Source organism: Telmatherina bonti, assembly GCF_933228915.1.
Source record: "Telmatherina bonti genome assembly, chromosome: 23".
Classification (NCBI taxonomy): Eukaryota; Metazoa; Chordata; class Actinopteri; order Atheriniformes; family Telmatherinidae; genus Telmatherina; species Telmatherina bonti.
In genome coordinates, this window is record NC_136632.1 from 23,611,005 (window position 1) to 23,627,896 (window position 16,892).

At 41.7% G+C, this 16,892-nt stretch overlaps 1 protein-coding gene across 1 annotated transcript in view; it reads left to right on the top strand.

The window, feature by feature from the left end:
* Nucleotides 1–16,085, top strand: part of usp6nl (USP6 N-terminal like) — a 49,883-nt gene extending 33,798 nt beyond the window's left edge. The window contains exons 7-14 of the mRNA XM_079262953.1: nucleotides 752–861; nucleotides 1,351–1,399; nucleotides 1,863–1,983; nucleotides 2,333–2,427; nucleotides 2,559–2,624; nucleotides 5,475–5,574; nucleotides 5,652–5,804; nucleotides 13,697–16,085. Coding sequence (XP_079119079.1) covers nucleotides 752–861; nucleotides 1,351–1,399; nucleotides 1,863–1,983; nucleotides 2,333–2,427; nucleotides 2,559–2,624; nucleotides 5,475–5,574; nucleotides 5,652–5,804; nucleotides 13,697–15,246 — 2,244 coding nt within the window. The 3' untranslated portion in view covers nucleotides 15,247–16,085. The remainder of the gene's footprint in view (nucleotides 1–751; nucleotides 862–1,350; nucleotides 1,400–1,862; nucleotides 1,984–2,332; nucleotides 2,428–2,558; nucleotides 2,625–5,474; nucleotides 5,575–5,651; nucleotides 5,805–13,696) is intronic.
* Nucleotides 16,086–16,892: the final 807 nt, after the last annotated feature.

A 16,892-nucleotide genomic window follows, 5' to 3' on the forward strand; every position in this document is an offset into this window, starting at 1 on the left:
GTTCATTACGGCGACGCACCTCAGTGTGATTTCATATCGGAGCTTATAGAGAAGAAATGTTTGAAAGCTTAACTGTATTTGCAGCGTTTTGGTTTTTTCTCAGAAAACAAGCTAAAAAGAATTCTATTTGTTCTGCTCTGAGACTAACTTTGGATCTCGTTAGAAAGTTTAGCTGGTGAGATCAACATATCTCTGCCTACAGCTGGTGTGGAGGTGTCATCAGTTTGGGCACATAAATCAAATGATGTGGAAAATATTGCCGAGCAGGGAAGCTATATTGATCACTTATCTTTTTATAAAATGTAAAGTTTTACCTCTTTGGTCAAGTTTTTAACATTGAAGCAGAAAAGATTATGAAGTAGCTTCTAACGGGGCAGCTGCTCTCTGCAGGAAGGTGGAGTTTGACCATTTAATTCCAACTACAACCTGCTTTTTTCATGCAAGAAACCACATCAGTAAAATCTGATATTGATTAAATATAATATATTATTACAGCTAAGTAGTACTCCTTGTGACTAGTCAGCTTCTAATTGTTTGCTGATATGTGAAGCAAGCAGTCAAGAGAGAAAACAACACAGTTACAGTCGGTCCTATCGTATGCAGACACGGTGCGGGTATAATTTTAGCTTAACTCTTGTATATGTGAGGGTCTGTCTTCTGACTCCTGTTTGCATTATTTAAACATTGTGAAGCTGTTGGTTGTTTTGCTGTTTCTAAGCTCTGCATCTGTTATTGTGGTGGTGATGTTTAGAAGCTGAAGGCCAGAGCCAGAGGAGTGTCCCCCGACATCCGACAGATTGACCTGGACGTGAACAGAACCTACAGGGACCACATCATGTTCATGAATCGCTATGATGTCAAGTGAGTATTTCCACATGACGACAGATCGAGCACTCAGAAGTCGGGCAATACCACCACAAAGCCTCTGATGGAGGGAGGGTGTGATCATTTAATCCCATTTATTCAGTTTATTTCACACCTCTACTTACATTACAGAGTGTTTTTAATGAAGCCACTCATATTGTTCAAAACAAATGAGACATTTTCACAGCAATTTTAGCAGTGAGAGATATGAAATGTTACTAATATGACTTCAGGAAAGTTGCTTTAAAAGACAAAAGCATCATCAATCAGGTAACTTGTCACGGTCTATTCCAGGAAAGCTGAAAATTTACAGCCTTCCCATAAGGAACTGAAATATGGCCTTTTTGTGTTTGCTTGCAGCTCCATGATGATTCAGTAGATAAATAATTCCTCATTTCATGCATTATCACTGGAAGTTAAACACGTGTGAACAGCTGAGTGCACCAGGATGGCAGCGTTAACTGGGATGTTTTTGTGTTTTCTCAGGCAGCAGGCCCTCTTCCACGTCCTCACAGCCTACTCCATGTACAACACGGTGAGTCTTTCTGAGGGAATATTCACATCAGCCTTGCTTAGAACGTCCGCTTCGTTTGGGGAGCTGTGAAACAAATTCTGATTCTGACCAAAGAACAAACCCAGGTCTCGACACGTTTAAGCTAGTGCCGCACCACCTTTGATGGGAATGGGGATATATTATTGTAATGGTTTGGCACGTTTGACCAAAGTGCAGCGTGAATACAATCTCGTTCTGCATGGATACACCCCTCCTACAACTGAGCCAAGTCTAGCGGACTAGCCTGATGTAAATGCACCCAAATGGTTTTACGGGTTGTTTCTGCATCTCCCAAACTAAATGTTTTGTTTTCTAATGGAATGTAACTTCTTCTAAATAACATTTAACTAAGAGGAGGAGAAAGTGTTAGTTTAACTTTCCAGAAGACAGATGATATAATTTGAGCCTTTCACACTGACAGCAGCTGATTAATGTGTGTTTGCAGGAGGTGGGCTACTGCCAGGGCATGAGTCAGATCACAGCTCTGCTGCTGATCTACATGAATGAGGAGGATGCTTTCTGGGCTCTGGTCAAACTCCTGTCAGGGCAGAAGCATGCCATGCACGGTAATGCTGATCATCTGAGTTAACCATTAATTTGATCCCCTACAATCAAATACTTTGGAACAGCTACTAATGAATCTTGTGGGGTCTTTTTTTGCCAGTTAAATTTCCTGACTTCATGAGTAAATATGCAAGAATTCAGGGAGTACAGATTCAACACAGCAGGGGGTGGCAATTAAAATGGCTACAGCTCAGCCTCAAAATACATTCAGATAAGCTGAAAAATGCCTTCTTGCATCACTTTAACAAGCCCAAACTATGTTGGCATCATAGCTGCTGTGATAAAAGATGTGGTGCAATTACAGAGCAAGTTGCTTTGCTTTGCACAGACCCTTTCTCTCATCTCCTTCAGGGTTTTTTGTCCCTGGATTCCCGAAGCTGATGCGTTTCCAGGAGCACCACGACCGCATTCTGAAGAAGATGTTGCCCAAACTGAAACACCACCTGGTAAGATGCATGAAACAGCTGTTGAGAGTCCTGAAATGCCAGAAATGATCAGAGCACTGCTAAAGAAACATGCTAATGAGGATGTTGCAGCTTATATTACTGCTTGTTCTGTTGGGTTTGTGTTGCTACAGGACAACCAGGAAGTGTTTACAAGTCTGTACACCATGAAGTGGTTCTTCCAGTGCTTCCTGGACAGAGTGAGTCCTACAAGTTACTAGAGAGTTATAAAGTAGAAAGTAGAAGTCCTGTCTGGCAGCTCTTTCCAACCAGTCACTAAACCAGGTGAATTTATTTAGCTCACCTCTACTGCAAGGTAGGTGGGCGTAGTGAAACACCACATATGTATCCATTTTCTGCTGCGGGGGGCATCAGCCTAAGCAGGGAAGCCCAGACTTCCCTTTCCCCAGCCACATTTGCAAACTCTGCGGGGGGGGGGGGGGGGGGGAATCTCAGGCCAGCCGAGAGATATAATCCCCTCCAGCGTGTCCTGGGTCTTCCCCATGGTCTCCTCCCGCAGAGATGTCCCCGGAACACATCACCAGGGAGGCGTTATGACCACAGGCCCGAGCCACCTCAACTGGTTCCTCTCGATGCGGATGATCAGTGGCTCTACTCTGAGCCCCTCACCCTACCTCTAAGGGAGAGCTCGGACACCATGCGGAGGAAACTCATTTCAGCCACCTGTATACGAGATCTCGTTCTTTCGGTCACGACCCACAGCTCATGACCGTAGGTGGGGGTAGGAACGTAGATTGACTGGTAAAACGAGAGCTTCGCCTTCTGGCTCAGCTCCTTCACCACAACAGACCGGCGTACCAATCCGCCTGTCAATCTCACGCTCCATCCTTCTCTCCCTCTTGAACCCTGACACAATTAAACTCCTCCACTTGAGGCAAGACCTCACTCCCAATCCAGAGAGGGCAATCCACCCTATTCCGGCTGAGGACCACGGCCTCAGATTTGGAGGTGCTGATTCTCAACCCAGCTGCTTCACACTCTGCTGCGAATCGATCAAGTGAGAGCTGGAGATCACGACCAGTTGAAGCCAACAGGACCATGTCATCTGCAAAAAGCAGAGGCTCAATCCTGATGTCACCAAACCAGATCCCCTCGGAGAGTCCACACCCATCTCCACTGTACAAGTGTTGACAGAGCACTGTGTCACCCTCCAGAGTCCCTTAACGGTCGACCAGAATCATCTCAAAGCTGTCTGGAAGTCATTCTCCATGGCCTTGCTGAACTCTTCCCATGCCCAGGTTTTTGCCTTGGCGACAGCTAAAGCCACATCCTTAGCTTCCTCCACAGTCCCACAGGCCAAGAGGGCCCGATAAGAGTTCTGGGATTACCACCACGACAGCTGGTGGTAATCTGGCCGCTTCAACAATAGAGGCACGGAACACAGCTCATTTGGACTCTGTGTTCCCTGCCTCACTCAGGACATAGTTGAAGCTCTGCTGGAGGAGGGAGTTGAAACTCGCTCTGATGGGGGGGGGACTCTGCCAGATGTTCCCAGCAGACCCTCAAGACACATTTGGGCCTACCAGACCGAACTGGCCTCCTCCACCACCATCTGAGCAAACTCACCACCAGGTGGTGATCAGTAAACAGCTCCGCCCCCTCTTCACACAAGTGTCCAAGGCATGTGGCCGCAGCTCCGATGATACAACTACAAAATCGATCATCAAACTGATGCCAGTTGTATATATGGACACTCCTATTTTCAAACATGGTGTTCGTTATGGACAATCCATGACAAACACAGAAGTCCAATAACAAAACATCATTTGGATTCAGAGGGGTCGAGGTCTCACTGTCATTGCCCATGTAGTACTGAAGTCCCCCAATAGAACAAAGGAGTTCCCAGAAGACACTCCCTCTGGATTCCAGAAAGGGTGGGTACGCTAAACTACTGCTTGGTGCATGAGCACAGACAACAGTCAGAACCCGTCCCCCACCTGAAGGCAGAGGGAAACTACCCTTTCATCCACTGGGGTAAACCCCAACATGCAGGCACCAATGAAGGGGGCCAATTAGAATGCTCACGCCTGCTCGGCACCTCTCACCATGAGCAACTCCAGAGTGGAAGCAGGTCCAGCCCTTCTCGAGGGTACTGGTTCCAGAGCCCAAGCCATGCGTCGAGGTGAGTCCAACTATATCTAGCCGGAACCGCTCAACCTCATGAACAAGCTTAGGCTCCTTCCCCGCCAGAGAGGTGATGTTCCACGTCCCTAAAGCCAGTTTCTGCAGCTGAGGATCAAACCGCCAGGGTCCCCGCCTCTTGCTTACATCAGCTTACATTGCACCTGGCCCCTACGGCTCCTCCCACAGATGGTGAGCCCATGGGAGGTAAATGCATCAGTAGATCCAAAAACATGGCAGGACTTCTGCTTAATTTTTACCTCTGCAAGTTACATCCTTCATTTATAGCTATTTGTAAAACATGGTTTTAAGGGGAAAATACAATATTTTAGTGTGAAAAGTAGGAAGTGTTTTCTCAGACTTAAAACAATGCTCTAGATTGGAGGTAGTAAAATACTCTCGTGAGTGGGCACAGCCACATCTAAATATTCCTGAAAACTAGTCCAATACTGACTTTAAAGCTCATTAGAGCCAAACATTTTTATGCTGTTTTTCTATAAGTAATAGTGAATGTTTCAAAAAGACACCGTTTTCTTTCCAGCTCTTTTTTTAAAAATGGGGATGGTAAAATTTCTGCACTGTTTGCCCTGTACTGGGTTTTCCTCCCCTCGGCTACTTAGTGTAGGCCAAAGATCACCAACTCTGGTCCTCCAGGGTCCTGCAGGTATTGCATGCTTTCCAACTGCAACACACCTGAGTGAAATAACATGAATCTCCAACGGCTAGTTGTCAAGTCCTGCACCAGTCTGTTCATGACCCATTCATTTGAATCAGGTGTGTTGTTGCAGGGAGACAATACCAGAGTTGGTGATCTCTAATTCTAGTCTTTAGACTGATTTACTGCAAAAGTGAGTTTCAGGAAACTTAAGAAAAAAAATCCTCTAACCTGCCATTCTGTTTGTGTTCAGACTCCCTTCACCCTCACCCTCAGGATCTGGGACATCTACATTTTAGAGGGCGAACGGGTCCTTCCTGCCATGTCCTACACTATCCTCAAAATGCACAAGAGTAAGACTGTTCACGGAGCAACACGCTGGCATCCTCTCAAAACCCTGGAAAAACTAATGTGTGTTTATGATTTGCAGAGCACCTGATGAGGTTGTCCATGGAGGAGCTGGTGGAGTTTCTGCAGGTGTCTTTATCCAAAAATTTCTACTTCGAGGATGACGTCGTAATCGAGCAGCTACAGGCGTCCATGACAGAGCTCAGAAGGGCAAAACTGGATCTACCTGCGCCAGGTAAACAAGCTGCACACAGAAAAAAAGAGAACCAGCTGTCAAACAAAGAACATTTGGCCAAAGTGGTGACCACAGAGCTTTATCACATATGTGCTGTATTGATCTTAAAATGTTTTATTTTACATTTTACTGTAAGAAAAATAAATTAACAGTTTGACTTTTCAAGTTGTCGTTTTTATGGGATCAAAGGTTTATTTTCTTCCACATACATCTTAAAAATATTGGTCTAAATGTGGTAACACAGATTGTATATCAGCTGGCAGCTTCCTGCCGTATTAATCTTGTAGCTGTGTGTTTTTTCTTGCTTTCTCCTCATTAATCTGCCTTCTCTCCCTCTTCTTTCAAACATTGTAAGCCAACAACAACAAAAGTGTGGCTGTGAGTGGCGGCCACATTCCCTCCTACAACAGTAACCGGTGGGCTATCCTGACTGGTCTTTATTCCACATGTCTCTGTCCATCTGTCTGTCCCCTGTCTGTCCAACAGCATTTGGGTTTTTCCTGTCACAAACTTTTATCCCCACCACATGGTTTCAAAGTATGGACACACCTACCTATGAGTTTTATTTTAAACTAAATCCTTTTTATTCTCATACTCAAGTGGTTGTCATTGAAAAATTGGTGATGTATTGTGCCCTCTAGTGGCCAATGGAAGGCTTTGCATAGCAGGAATCAGGAGATATTGATTTGTAGGGCATCACTCATTTTGATTAAATCTGACTCCATTCTTTTACAGCTAATAGTATATCACTGATTTTCTTGAAAATTAAAGACATTCTCATACCTATTTTGATAAAACACTGAGCCTGTTTATGTAAACATCAATTACCTGGGCGTAATTAGATAAAATTAATAAAGTATTTCCCCTAATTCACAGCTAGAAAAGCCGATGAGAAAAAAAGTTTAACTTCTTTTACATGTCCTGATGAGACTATTTCATTCAGTGGAGTCGCGTCAAATTTCAGAAGTCAGATTATCTTAATAGAACTTAAAAGGAACACTGGATCCATTTTAAGCCATAATAAAATCAGAAATTACACTAGTGATGGCAGATTCAGCTGCGTGACTTCCTGTGATGGTCATCTCTGTAACACTGGAGCAAGACCATTTCCCCTCCCTGATAGTTATGTTTTCTGGCACATTAGCGACAAAACAACCTGTTGTGTATACATGCAAAGATATTGATTAATTAAATTCAATCCTGGACTGATTTAAATCTACAATTGATCCAGTTTCACCGTAGGACTTTGTAACAGAGTAAAACTGAAGGTCTGATGGCAGTTTGAGTCAGCAGTCCTTAATGACTTGAACGTCTGATTGGACAACACGTGGTTATCGTCTCGTCCAGGAAGTCATGTTCTCACCTGCACATGGGAACGTCATCTGGATCTGTATGGTTTCATTTAAACTCTTGCACTGTTAACATTCTACATGATTCGCTTTGCATAATGGTAATCTAGCTCACACTGCCCCTTTCCTCTGCACACAAAAAGCTCAAATGTCCTTTACGTCAAACCACATCACTTGGCTGTCTCTGCAGTTCACTCTTCTCTGTGGCGTGTTTATAACTGCACTGCCGGGAAACGGAGAATGAAATTCTGTTGACCGGCAAGTATTTTCTTTCACATACTTGTTAGATTATCTAAATAAATCAACAATGGAAAAGACGACGACGACTGCAACTTGACTGCTGTTAAAACATTTGCTCCCCCAAGATGGCGGCTAAAACCCACAGTTCTGTGCGTTTGTGACGCATGTTAACATTTGCTCTCATTTCACCAACAAATAAGTGCCCAAATCAAATATGAAACGATAGCTAACGCTACTCATGCCATATTAAGAGGTTACTTTTATAACACGAATATGTACATTATGGAAATTATTCAGTCCTGCCCAACAGCAGCAAGCCCTTTCTGCAAAAGAAGCAGAGCGCTTCTTTCTTCTGCAGGACACACAGCTGGGACGGTTTTTTGTTCATTTCCCTGCCTATTGACATAATGAGCCACATCTCCACCGCTGGACTCCATCTGCTAATACATTTCCCTGTGTGATAAACATCTTCCTAACGAAGCCTTTTTCTGTCTAAAGATACTGAAAGAAACAAACAGACTTAAGATCTATTCTGAGCTTAAAGCTCCAACACCAGCCTCTTTCCTCTCTGGTTGCCCATGTAGCCACCTTGTTTCACCAATCAGAAAATTAAAACTCTATATATATTCCTTCACGGATAGTAACTTGTTCATCACACATAAAACAATTACCATATTTTCGCAACCATAAGGAACACTTAAGTCTTATTTTCTCCAAAATAGACAGAGCACCTTATAATGCGGTGCGCCTTATGTGTGTACAGAAATCCAAAATCTATAAATCCGCTCCGCTTGACTGACAGAACATTTCCGACACGCTGCTTATATAGATAAAAGGCGTACGTAACAGAGCAGCGTGAGAACGTTAAAAGGGGGAAGTGTGGGCGTGAAAGAAGTCGCTAAATGCATGCCCTCAGTAGGCATATAGTGCCGGTATGTGCATTATGCAAAACATCGGTTTGGCTAATGACCCCTGATTAAAATGGCACCTGCGAAGAGACACGCTTACAAAGCACAGTTCAAACTGCAAGCTATCAGCTACGCGGACAAACATGGGAATTGAGCAGCCGTGAGACAATTCAAGATCAATGAATCCGTGGTTCACAAGTGGAGGAAGCAGGAAAACGAGCTTCGCCAAGTCAAGAACACGAAGCTGAGGTGGCCCAAATTGGAAGACCGACTCGAGCCAATTCAGGCTTGACGAAGGAACTCCAACTGGACATTGGTATGAACAGGGCGTTCAAAGTAAAGTTGGGAACGGCGTGGGAGTGATGGATGACAGATGGCAAACACAGTTTTACTAAGAATGAGAGACAGCAACAATTTGTGAATAGATTGCGGATGCTTTGGCTAACGTGTCCGCTTGCACTGTTGTTCGAGCTTTCGCAAAAGCTGGAATCATTTATGATGCATCATTTATGAACCTGGCATGTTCGATGGAGAGCTAGCCCAGCTGTTCATTTCGGATACAGAGGATGTGGACTTTGATGGATTTGTGAATGAGGATTGATCAAAAAATGAGATGAAAACACTGATAAATTCTTAAAGTACAACTAAACTGAGTTTTCTTCCGCTGCCTTTTTAAAATGCACGCAAGCAAGCATGTTTTAAGCTAGAGTACCGGTATGTTTTACCATACCTGCACCCTAAAATCTGGTGCGCCATATGTATGTGTTAAATACAGATATAACACCCGTAACTGAGACTGCGCCTTATGGTTGGGAAAATACGGTACTTATTGTTTAATTCCTGTTTTGTTGATTTTCATCCACTCCATGAAGCAAAACACTAAACGGCATTCACTAATATAAATTTAACTAATTTATAAAACCAAACTAAAACTAAAGGGTAAATAAACTATTTGATCAACTCATCAAAGGCTGAAAGGCCAAAGTGGCTCCAAATCTGACTTTCAGCGTGAGCTGTGCAGATCTCACCTGCACTTCCACTGGATACTCGTCTGTTTTTATCATGTTGTTTCATCAGACTACTACAATCATTGAAGTGACGCAAACATGACAGTTATGTGGCACGGAGACAAATTTAGACAAAATGATACCATAATTTCATCAGATGTAACTGCATAACTATGAAACTGCCCTCCCTGAGCCGGGTTCTGCCGGAGGTTTTCTTCCTGTTAAAGGGGAGTTTTTTCCTTCCCACTGTCGCCGCGTGCAGCTCAGGATGAGGGATTGGATCAAAGTCATGACTCGATGCAATCAGTTGGTTTCTATTATAGGATATGTGTGAATTGACTTGAAATGATGTGTATGTTGATTCGTGTACGTAAAGTTTGATAACATTGTTGTGAAGTGGCGCTATACAAATAAAGTTGAAAACAAATGCACATGCTGACGTGCAGCATTATATTTACCTTTGTAAACAGCTTGTTGGGCGGACCATCACATGTTCTTCGCAGGTAGGCAACATGCTGGATGCTGGAGTTTGTTGGTGGATGCATTCAGCTGCATGTGTTCAACCTTGCAATGGGAAAAAAATGTGAAAGTTGGCCTAAAATGAGAATTGAACATGAAGACCTTCAGGGTGAACGTACAAAAGTCAGCTGAGAAACAAACTGGACATCAGAAGCTTTGCTGATGTTTCTGTACAACCACTAATATATCCAGTGACCTGATCATCATTTGGACATCAATACATTTTAGTGATTACAGATTTTGTTTTTATAAACATTTTAATGCACTTGGTTATGTAAAAGGACCATAAAATAATTTGTGATCTTATTGAGCTGAATGTCCGCAAACCTTCAGGCTCGCCAGGTGAAAGGTCTGCTGTTTTTTAGTGATGCAGACATATCAGGTAAAACAGGATGCATAGTTACAGAAAGTTAACGCTGTTAAACCCCATCATGTGGCTGCAAACTCACCCTGAGTCGTACAATTAGAAAATTGCAAATGTAACTATAATTTCAGATAAATCAGGTAAATATTGACCTAATTTAACAGAGTTGCAGCACATTTGCAAAGCCGGATGGTTATCCTGCAGGATATGAGGACCGGACATATTTCCTTCTTCATCTACATCTTATTTAATGGCTGCTTGGCAGAATGTTGAGCTTCCCTTCACAATCCCACCTTAATGATTTGTTCCTTACGGAATAACTCTCTTTGCCATACTTTCCAACCATGTTCCACCTCTTCTGCAACATTACCAACACAGGCAAAGTGTCAGTTATGTTATGCAGAGTTGTGCTAATCTGGACATACAGTTCAGACATAAACCTGTATGGAAGTTGATCAAATTTAGGAATGTTCAAAATTATTTAATTGAGGTGTTTGACTGTGATTAATTTTAAAATCAAGTAATAATGACTTCCCTAAAACAATCTGATGTGTCCTGGTTACGTTGCCTGAAGATGCAATGTTTTCCAGTTAAATAAAAAAGTAGTGTACATTTTTTCCTAAAAATAATAATTTACACAAACTGCAGCAGAATAAATTTACTCCGAAATAGTTTGAGAATACAGAGCCAAAACGTTACAGTGTCTGTGTCGTCGATGTGGTCTCGCCTTTAAATAGCTTTGTTTTGCATATTCTCTAATGCAGGGGTGTCAAACTCCAGTCCCCGAGGGCCGGGATCCAACAGGTTTTTGTTGTTTTCCTTCTCCAACACATCTGATTCCAATCAAATGGTTCCATATTCATGCATTTCAGTCAGGTGTGTTGGAGCATGGAGACAACAAAAACCTTCAGGATACTGGTGCTTGAGGACTGAAGTTTGACGCCTGTGCTCCAATGAATGTGAGGGTGGTAGGGAAACTTAAAAACTGACCAATCACAAGGGATTACTTTAACATAACGTTTGTGACATACTACTCTGCAAGGGCAACATATTTGTTCTAAAAGAAGCTTTGTCTGCGATGGGGCAGGAATTTCTGCAGAAGGGATGTCTTGTTTTTATGTGCAATGAACAGTTGGCCCAGTTATTTCATATTTAGCAAGAAGCTTCATCCGTGGGAAGGTGCGTTTTTGCCAGTGTCTTTAAATGCCACACGTGTTATATACATTTGCATCAAGCGGCAAAGTAAAGCCTATGTGGAAGCGACAAAACTTGCAGTTCGCCCCTCATCCACTAGGGGGCTCTAAAACAGAAAATTCCCATAAAATCCCATGTAAAATAAAGACCAGCTTCACAGCAGAAATAAACATGTTTACAGCCTGGTACAAAAACATTTTAGGTTTAATAGGTAAGGTTGAACTTCCTGACAACTAGTAGCGGGATAGAGAGAATTTTTCTAACTCCTCCGTTTAGAAGTAATTTCATTTAGAAATTCGGCATATTTGGGGGCGTGTCATTTTTAATTAACAGGTACTTGATATCCCATTTCAAGAAGGAAAATTGTAGAACCACGGTTTTTAGCAGCTTAACAACGTGACTTATCTTTAGCCCGCTAGCTAGTTAGCTCTAGGTAAGCTCGGATAGCTCTTAACTACAGGCAGGTTGCGATTGCTAGATGTCAATCATCCACAACACATTCCCAGCCCCCGAGACAACACGCGTGACACTGCCAAGATGGCAATAGTAGGAACCGCCCACCTTGCTTCGATGCCGCTCTTCAGAAACATACGGGTGAAGTCGTGGACGTTCACCTTTTATATACGGTTCATGCAATGCATGCATGTGCAGTAGTAATTGCAGGTCTGTAAGAGGCAGATAAAGTCATTGTGTTCATCTACGCCCTGCAGACGTGGATGAGGAGCCCGTCCATCTTCATTCACAACTTCTCAGAAATGAAACATAGAACAAAACAATTACTCAGGATCTAGCACAATAAAACCAGCAATAAACAATAACAATTACAAAACAGAAAAACTGTACTTGTAACATTCACAACAAGAGGTGAGATCAGTGCAGGTGATGTCAGGAGTGCAGCATAACTTAAAGCGCTACTGAATTACTTTTTTATTTATATATATATATATTTATATATATATATATATATATATATATATATATATATATATATATATATATATATTTATATATATATATATATATATTTATATATATATATATATTTATTTATATATATATATATATTTATTTATATATATATATATATTTATTTATATATATATATATATATATATATATATATATATATATATATTTATATATATATTTATAAATATATATATATATATATATATATATATATATATATATATATATATTTATAAATATATTTATAAATATATATATATATATATATATATATATATTTATATATATATTTATAAATATATATATATATATATATATATATATATTTATATATATATATATATATATATATATATATATATATATATATATATATATATATATATATTTATATATTTATATATATATATATATATATATATATATATATATATATATTTATATATTTATATTTATATATATATATATATATATATATATATATATATATATATATATATATATATATATATATATTTATATATATATATATATATATATATATATATATATATATATAGCTTTTTTTCCCCCAATATTGTGCAGCCATAATCGCACAATACTTCTCGGAGCCCCACAAGAAAGTTCAACCTGGCTGACACCTGCAGAACAAGCCACAAGATGAGTCTAACAAAACTGAGTCATTTTGTTCTCATGGCCTTGGAAAGGAGCCTATCAAGCTCCAAAGCTTCATGTTCCACCACAAGCTGCCCTTTTCTGGTTATCACTTTCCCTTGCAGTCCTCAACACCACCCTGTTTCACATTCACTGTGCCTGTACTAGTTTCTTCTTCGTCTCAAGCTGTCATTTGATATATAATTGTCCCTTCTTCTACATTGTGCTGGTTTTAGAAAGGTAATCTTGGTGCTGAGCAGTTAAAATGATTCTTATTTTTTGCCCGAGTGGTTTTAATGTTTTTACTTAAGAGTCCCAATATGTCTCCGAAGGTTCATTAATCAAGAATAATTTCTCTGATCTTCCATGTCTGTAGCTTTTGCTGCAGTTAATAAAATGTGTTGAAACTCCATAATAACTTCAGAGACCACTCAGCTGAGTGGTACTGCCCAGTTAAGTTTCCCATAGTAGGAATTAGTTATAAAGAATATGTCTGAGTTTTTTTCTGTCTGTGATCAAGTGTTGTCATTTATTTTGACCTCTCTATGGCAGTGTTGTTGCATGACCTCATGTCCCTGTTGTGACTCTTCATCTGATGTGAACCAGCACCGCACACTGTGTTTAACCGTACATGCTCTTTTGTTTTCTGATCGTGTTCTGATCCGTATGTCCTCTTCTCATCTTACAGGTAAAGAGGAAGAGTTTCCAAAGAAGCCTCTCGGGCAGCTTCCTCCTGAGGTAGCAACAGAGGTGAACCATGTGGGTAATGGTCAAAGCCACGCAGAGCCAGCCGAGCCGCCACAGGGCTCTAGTCCCACACCAGACCAGCCGCGGGACAGTCGGCCTTTGAGTCGAGCACGCCGGGACTCGTTGGACAGACTGATTCGCCACCACAAGGTGGACAAAAGGGATGCCCACTTCAGGGGATCAAGTGAGATCTCAAGCGAGCAGCAGAAACAATCTACGTCCACCACACCTGAGCGAGGACTTCCTCCGTCGTCAACTCCCATGCCAACACCACAGGTCACCACAGTGGATAAAGGGAAGCTTCAGAGCCACGCCATAGCCAACCACAATTCCAACGCAGCTTCCAGCTCCCGTAGAGACATTGCCCCCCGCTGGTTCAAGCCCTCAGAGACAAAGCTTGAGGCTGCTAAAGCAGCAGCAGCTAGAGAGACCCACTTGAGCCGTGGGACGTCTCCGGCCCCCTCCAGCCCAGATGACAATGCCCTGCTTCATCGCTGTCCTCGCTCCAAGGGATTCATCCCTGGCACCGATCGCGGCTCCAACGCCTCCCAGTATGATAATGTACCGGGGCTGCCAGAGCAGGACTTTGAGATCCTAGAGCTTGAGAGACCACCGTCCCGAATGCGGGCCCCTCGCACTGAGACATCTTTTGGTGTTTCAGCTCTGCATCAAGGAAGCCCAGGTCGTGGATCAAGCCTGGCTGGGAGTGTCGTCTCCATCACATCAGGGCCCAGAATAGCTAAGCATCCTCTTCCTCCATTTCCCCACAACAGTCCTGGAGGGGTCCCTGGCAGCTACTCCAGCAGTCAAACTCGGTACCATGCACCTTCCCAGCAGTACTCTCCAGGAAGAACTACTGAGGTTCCCATCCTTCATCCTGCCTACAGCGTGAGTTTGGACCACAGGGGGGAGGAAAGACTGTATGCTCCCCCGTCCAGTATGGCATATAGAGAGCTAGCATATGCAACCACCCAACGACACCCCAACAACCGCTCCCCTGAGAAGGCTCTCATGAATAATTCCTTCGCCACTTACCGCAGGCAGCCACCCCCTGGCTCAATCCGCAACCTTCAAAACACCGAGTCTCCCCATGAACTCGAAAGTCATGGCAGGTCCACCCCAATCTACCGTCAACAACTCTCATCAACCGCACAGATCTACGCTCAGGTGGACTACAGGTTCGAGGGGCATCAGAGAGGTGATTACCTACCAGAGGGGAGAGCTCTGCGGGCTGGAGACAGGCCCCAATGGGACCCAGACAATGATCCCCTCCCACAATCCCCTGGTGGGGTGCCCCGCTCCCCCAGCTTCCAGCGAGCCCAAATGTCTCCTGTTCAGGAGTTCACTTTTCCCTCCAACCCAGACGACCTGTCTCACTACAGGACACAGTTTCAGGAACAGCAGCCGGTCATTCGGCAGCAGCTGTTTGGAGGACCACATTACAGGCACGCACAAGAAGCGTTCGCCATGCAAGAGTCCATGCTGCTGTGATCAACGAGAGAGAAAATGACTAGACACTGTAGTCGACGTCACTGTGGTAAAGATGAGCAGTAGTCCTAGCTTTGTTAGGAATCTTTGTGTGAAGTACTGAACTTTTTGACTGTCGCACTGCAGCGTCATGTCGCGTCATGACACACCAGCCTCTTGATGTTTTTACCGATTGCTTTAAAAAGAGAAAAATTCCTGACTGAAGATTTTATTTTGGATGTAAATCATTAACAGGTGACAGTACATAAATATATCTTTTAGAGTGACATGTACAGTGGATTTTTGTTAATATTCTGATTCATCTGTAGCAGGGGAGTGTTTCCTCTGAGGAAGCAAAACTGATTTTCCATGTTTATTTTTTATATACTACTTCCAGGTATTTACATTGGAGATTAAAAAACTATATACTTGTGAATGTTACTTTCAAAGAGAAAACCTATCTGCTGAGAAGAATAGAGAGCAGTATTGGATGGGTTTAAGTAAAGTTTGACTTGCATTTCAATTTCAAGGCATGATGGAATAAGCAGGTTTTCATTTTACTCTCTTTGTTACAGTCCAGTTTCAGCGATGATCTCAGAACTTTATTACTTGATGTGCAATGTTTCTCTTACAGGCACACTGCAGTACTTTGTTAATGCTTATTTTAAGGCCAGTGTAGTTTTTAATCAAATCAACCCTACATTGAGATGTAAGTTGACAGGGCTAAAAAAAAATAAATACTTGAGTTGCTTTGTAACCACAGGTTGTTTTTTAATTGCTTTAACATGATTTCCACATTTTGCACAGCAAATGTGTAGTGACTTTAGTTTGCTTTAGTACATTGGTATTTTTATTGCTGTTTTGTCAACTACTGTCTATTCATTCTGTCATCTGACACACTACAAGTGACATTCCCTATTATTGGTCTGGTTTTCAGTTAAATCTGCATATACTTACTGCTCATACTGTCCACGGACTTATTTTTTTAAACTGAACTGCAGACCATCTGACACTTTGCTTAATAAAATCAAGTGGGGTGAAAATCAGTCCTTGGCTCTGCCTCAAGTTGTTTCAATTATCAAGATTTCAACAAAAAATATTGGCTCGGACTAAATTAAGCCTCAAAGAATGAGATTAATCTAATTTGTTAATAGTAGCCATTATATTTTCTTGTAAAAAGCAAAAATAACTTGTTCGTCCATGCTGAATGATCACATGAGCAAAGAGATTAAGAGGGAAATTAATGGGGAACAACTTGTGGAAAAACAGGGATCTATTTGGTGTGACCCTGAATACATAGCATGGCATGGCTATGTGGAAAGAAACTGAATTAAAAATGGGAAGACATCTTATCCAAAACATGACAGCAAGCAGGAATAATTTACATGGCCTATAGGACAGGGGTGAAATGGAAGAACTAATATTGTCTTGACAAATGTCTGCGTAAAGTATTTTTCTGCATAAAACAAAACAAACAAAAAAAAAAAAAAAAGAGTCAGAAAAAATACAACACTGAAATATAACATGATATGACATTTATCAAAACCAGTGCCAATTTTCCTTACCCTGTTTTTCAAGTTAGTATAAAACACTGAATTTAAGTGTGGTTTTGTATAAAATTAATTGTTTATGTGAGAAATGGAGGAATTATAATTTGATTAATGAAACAT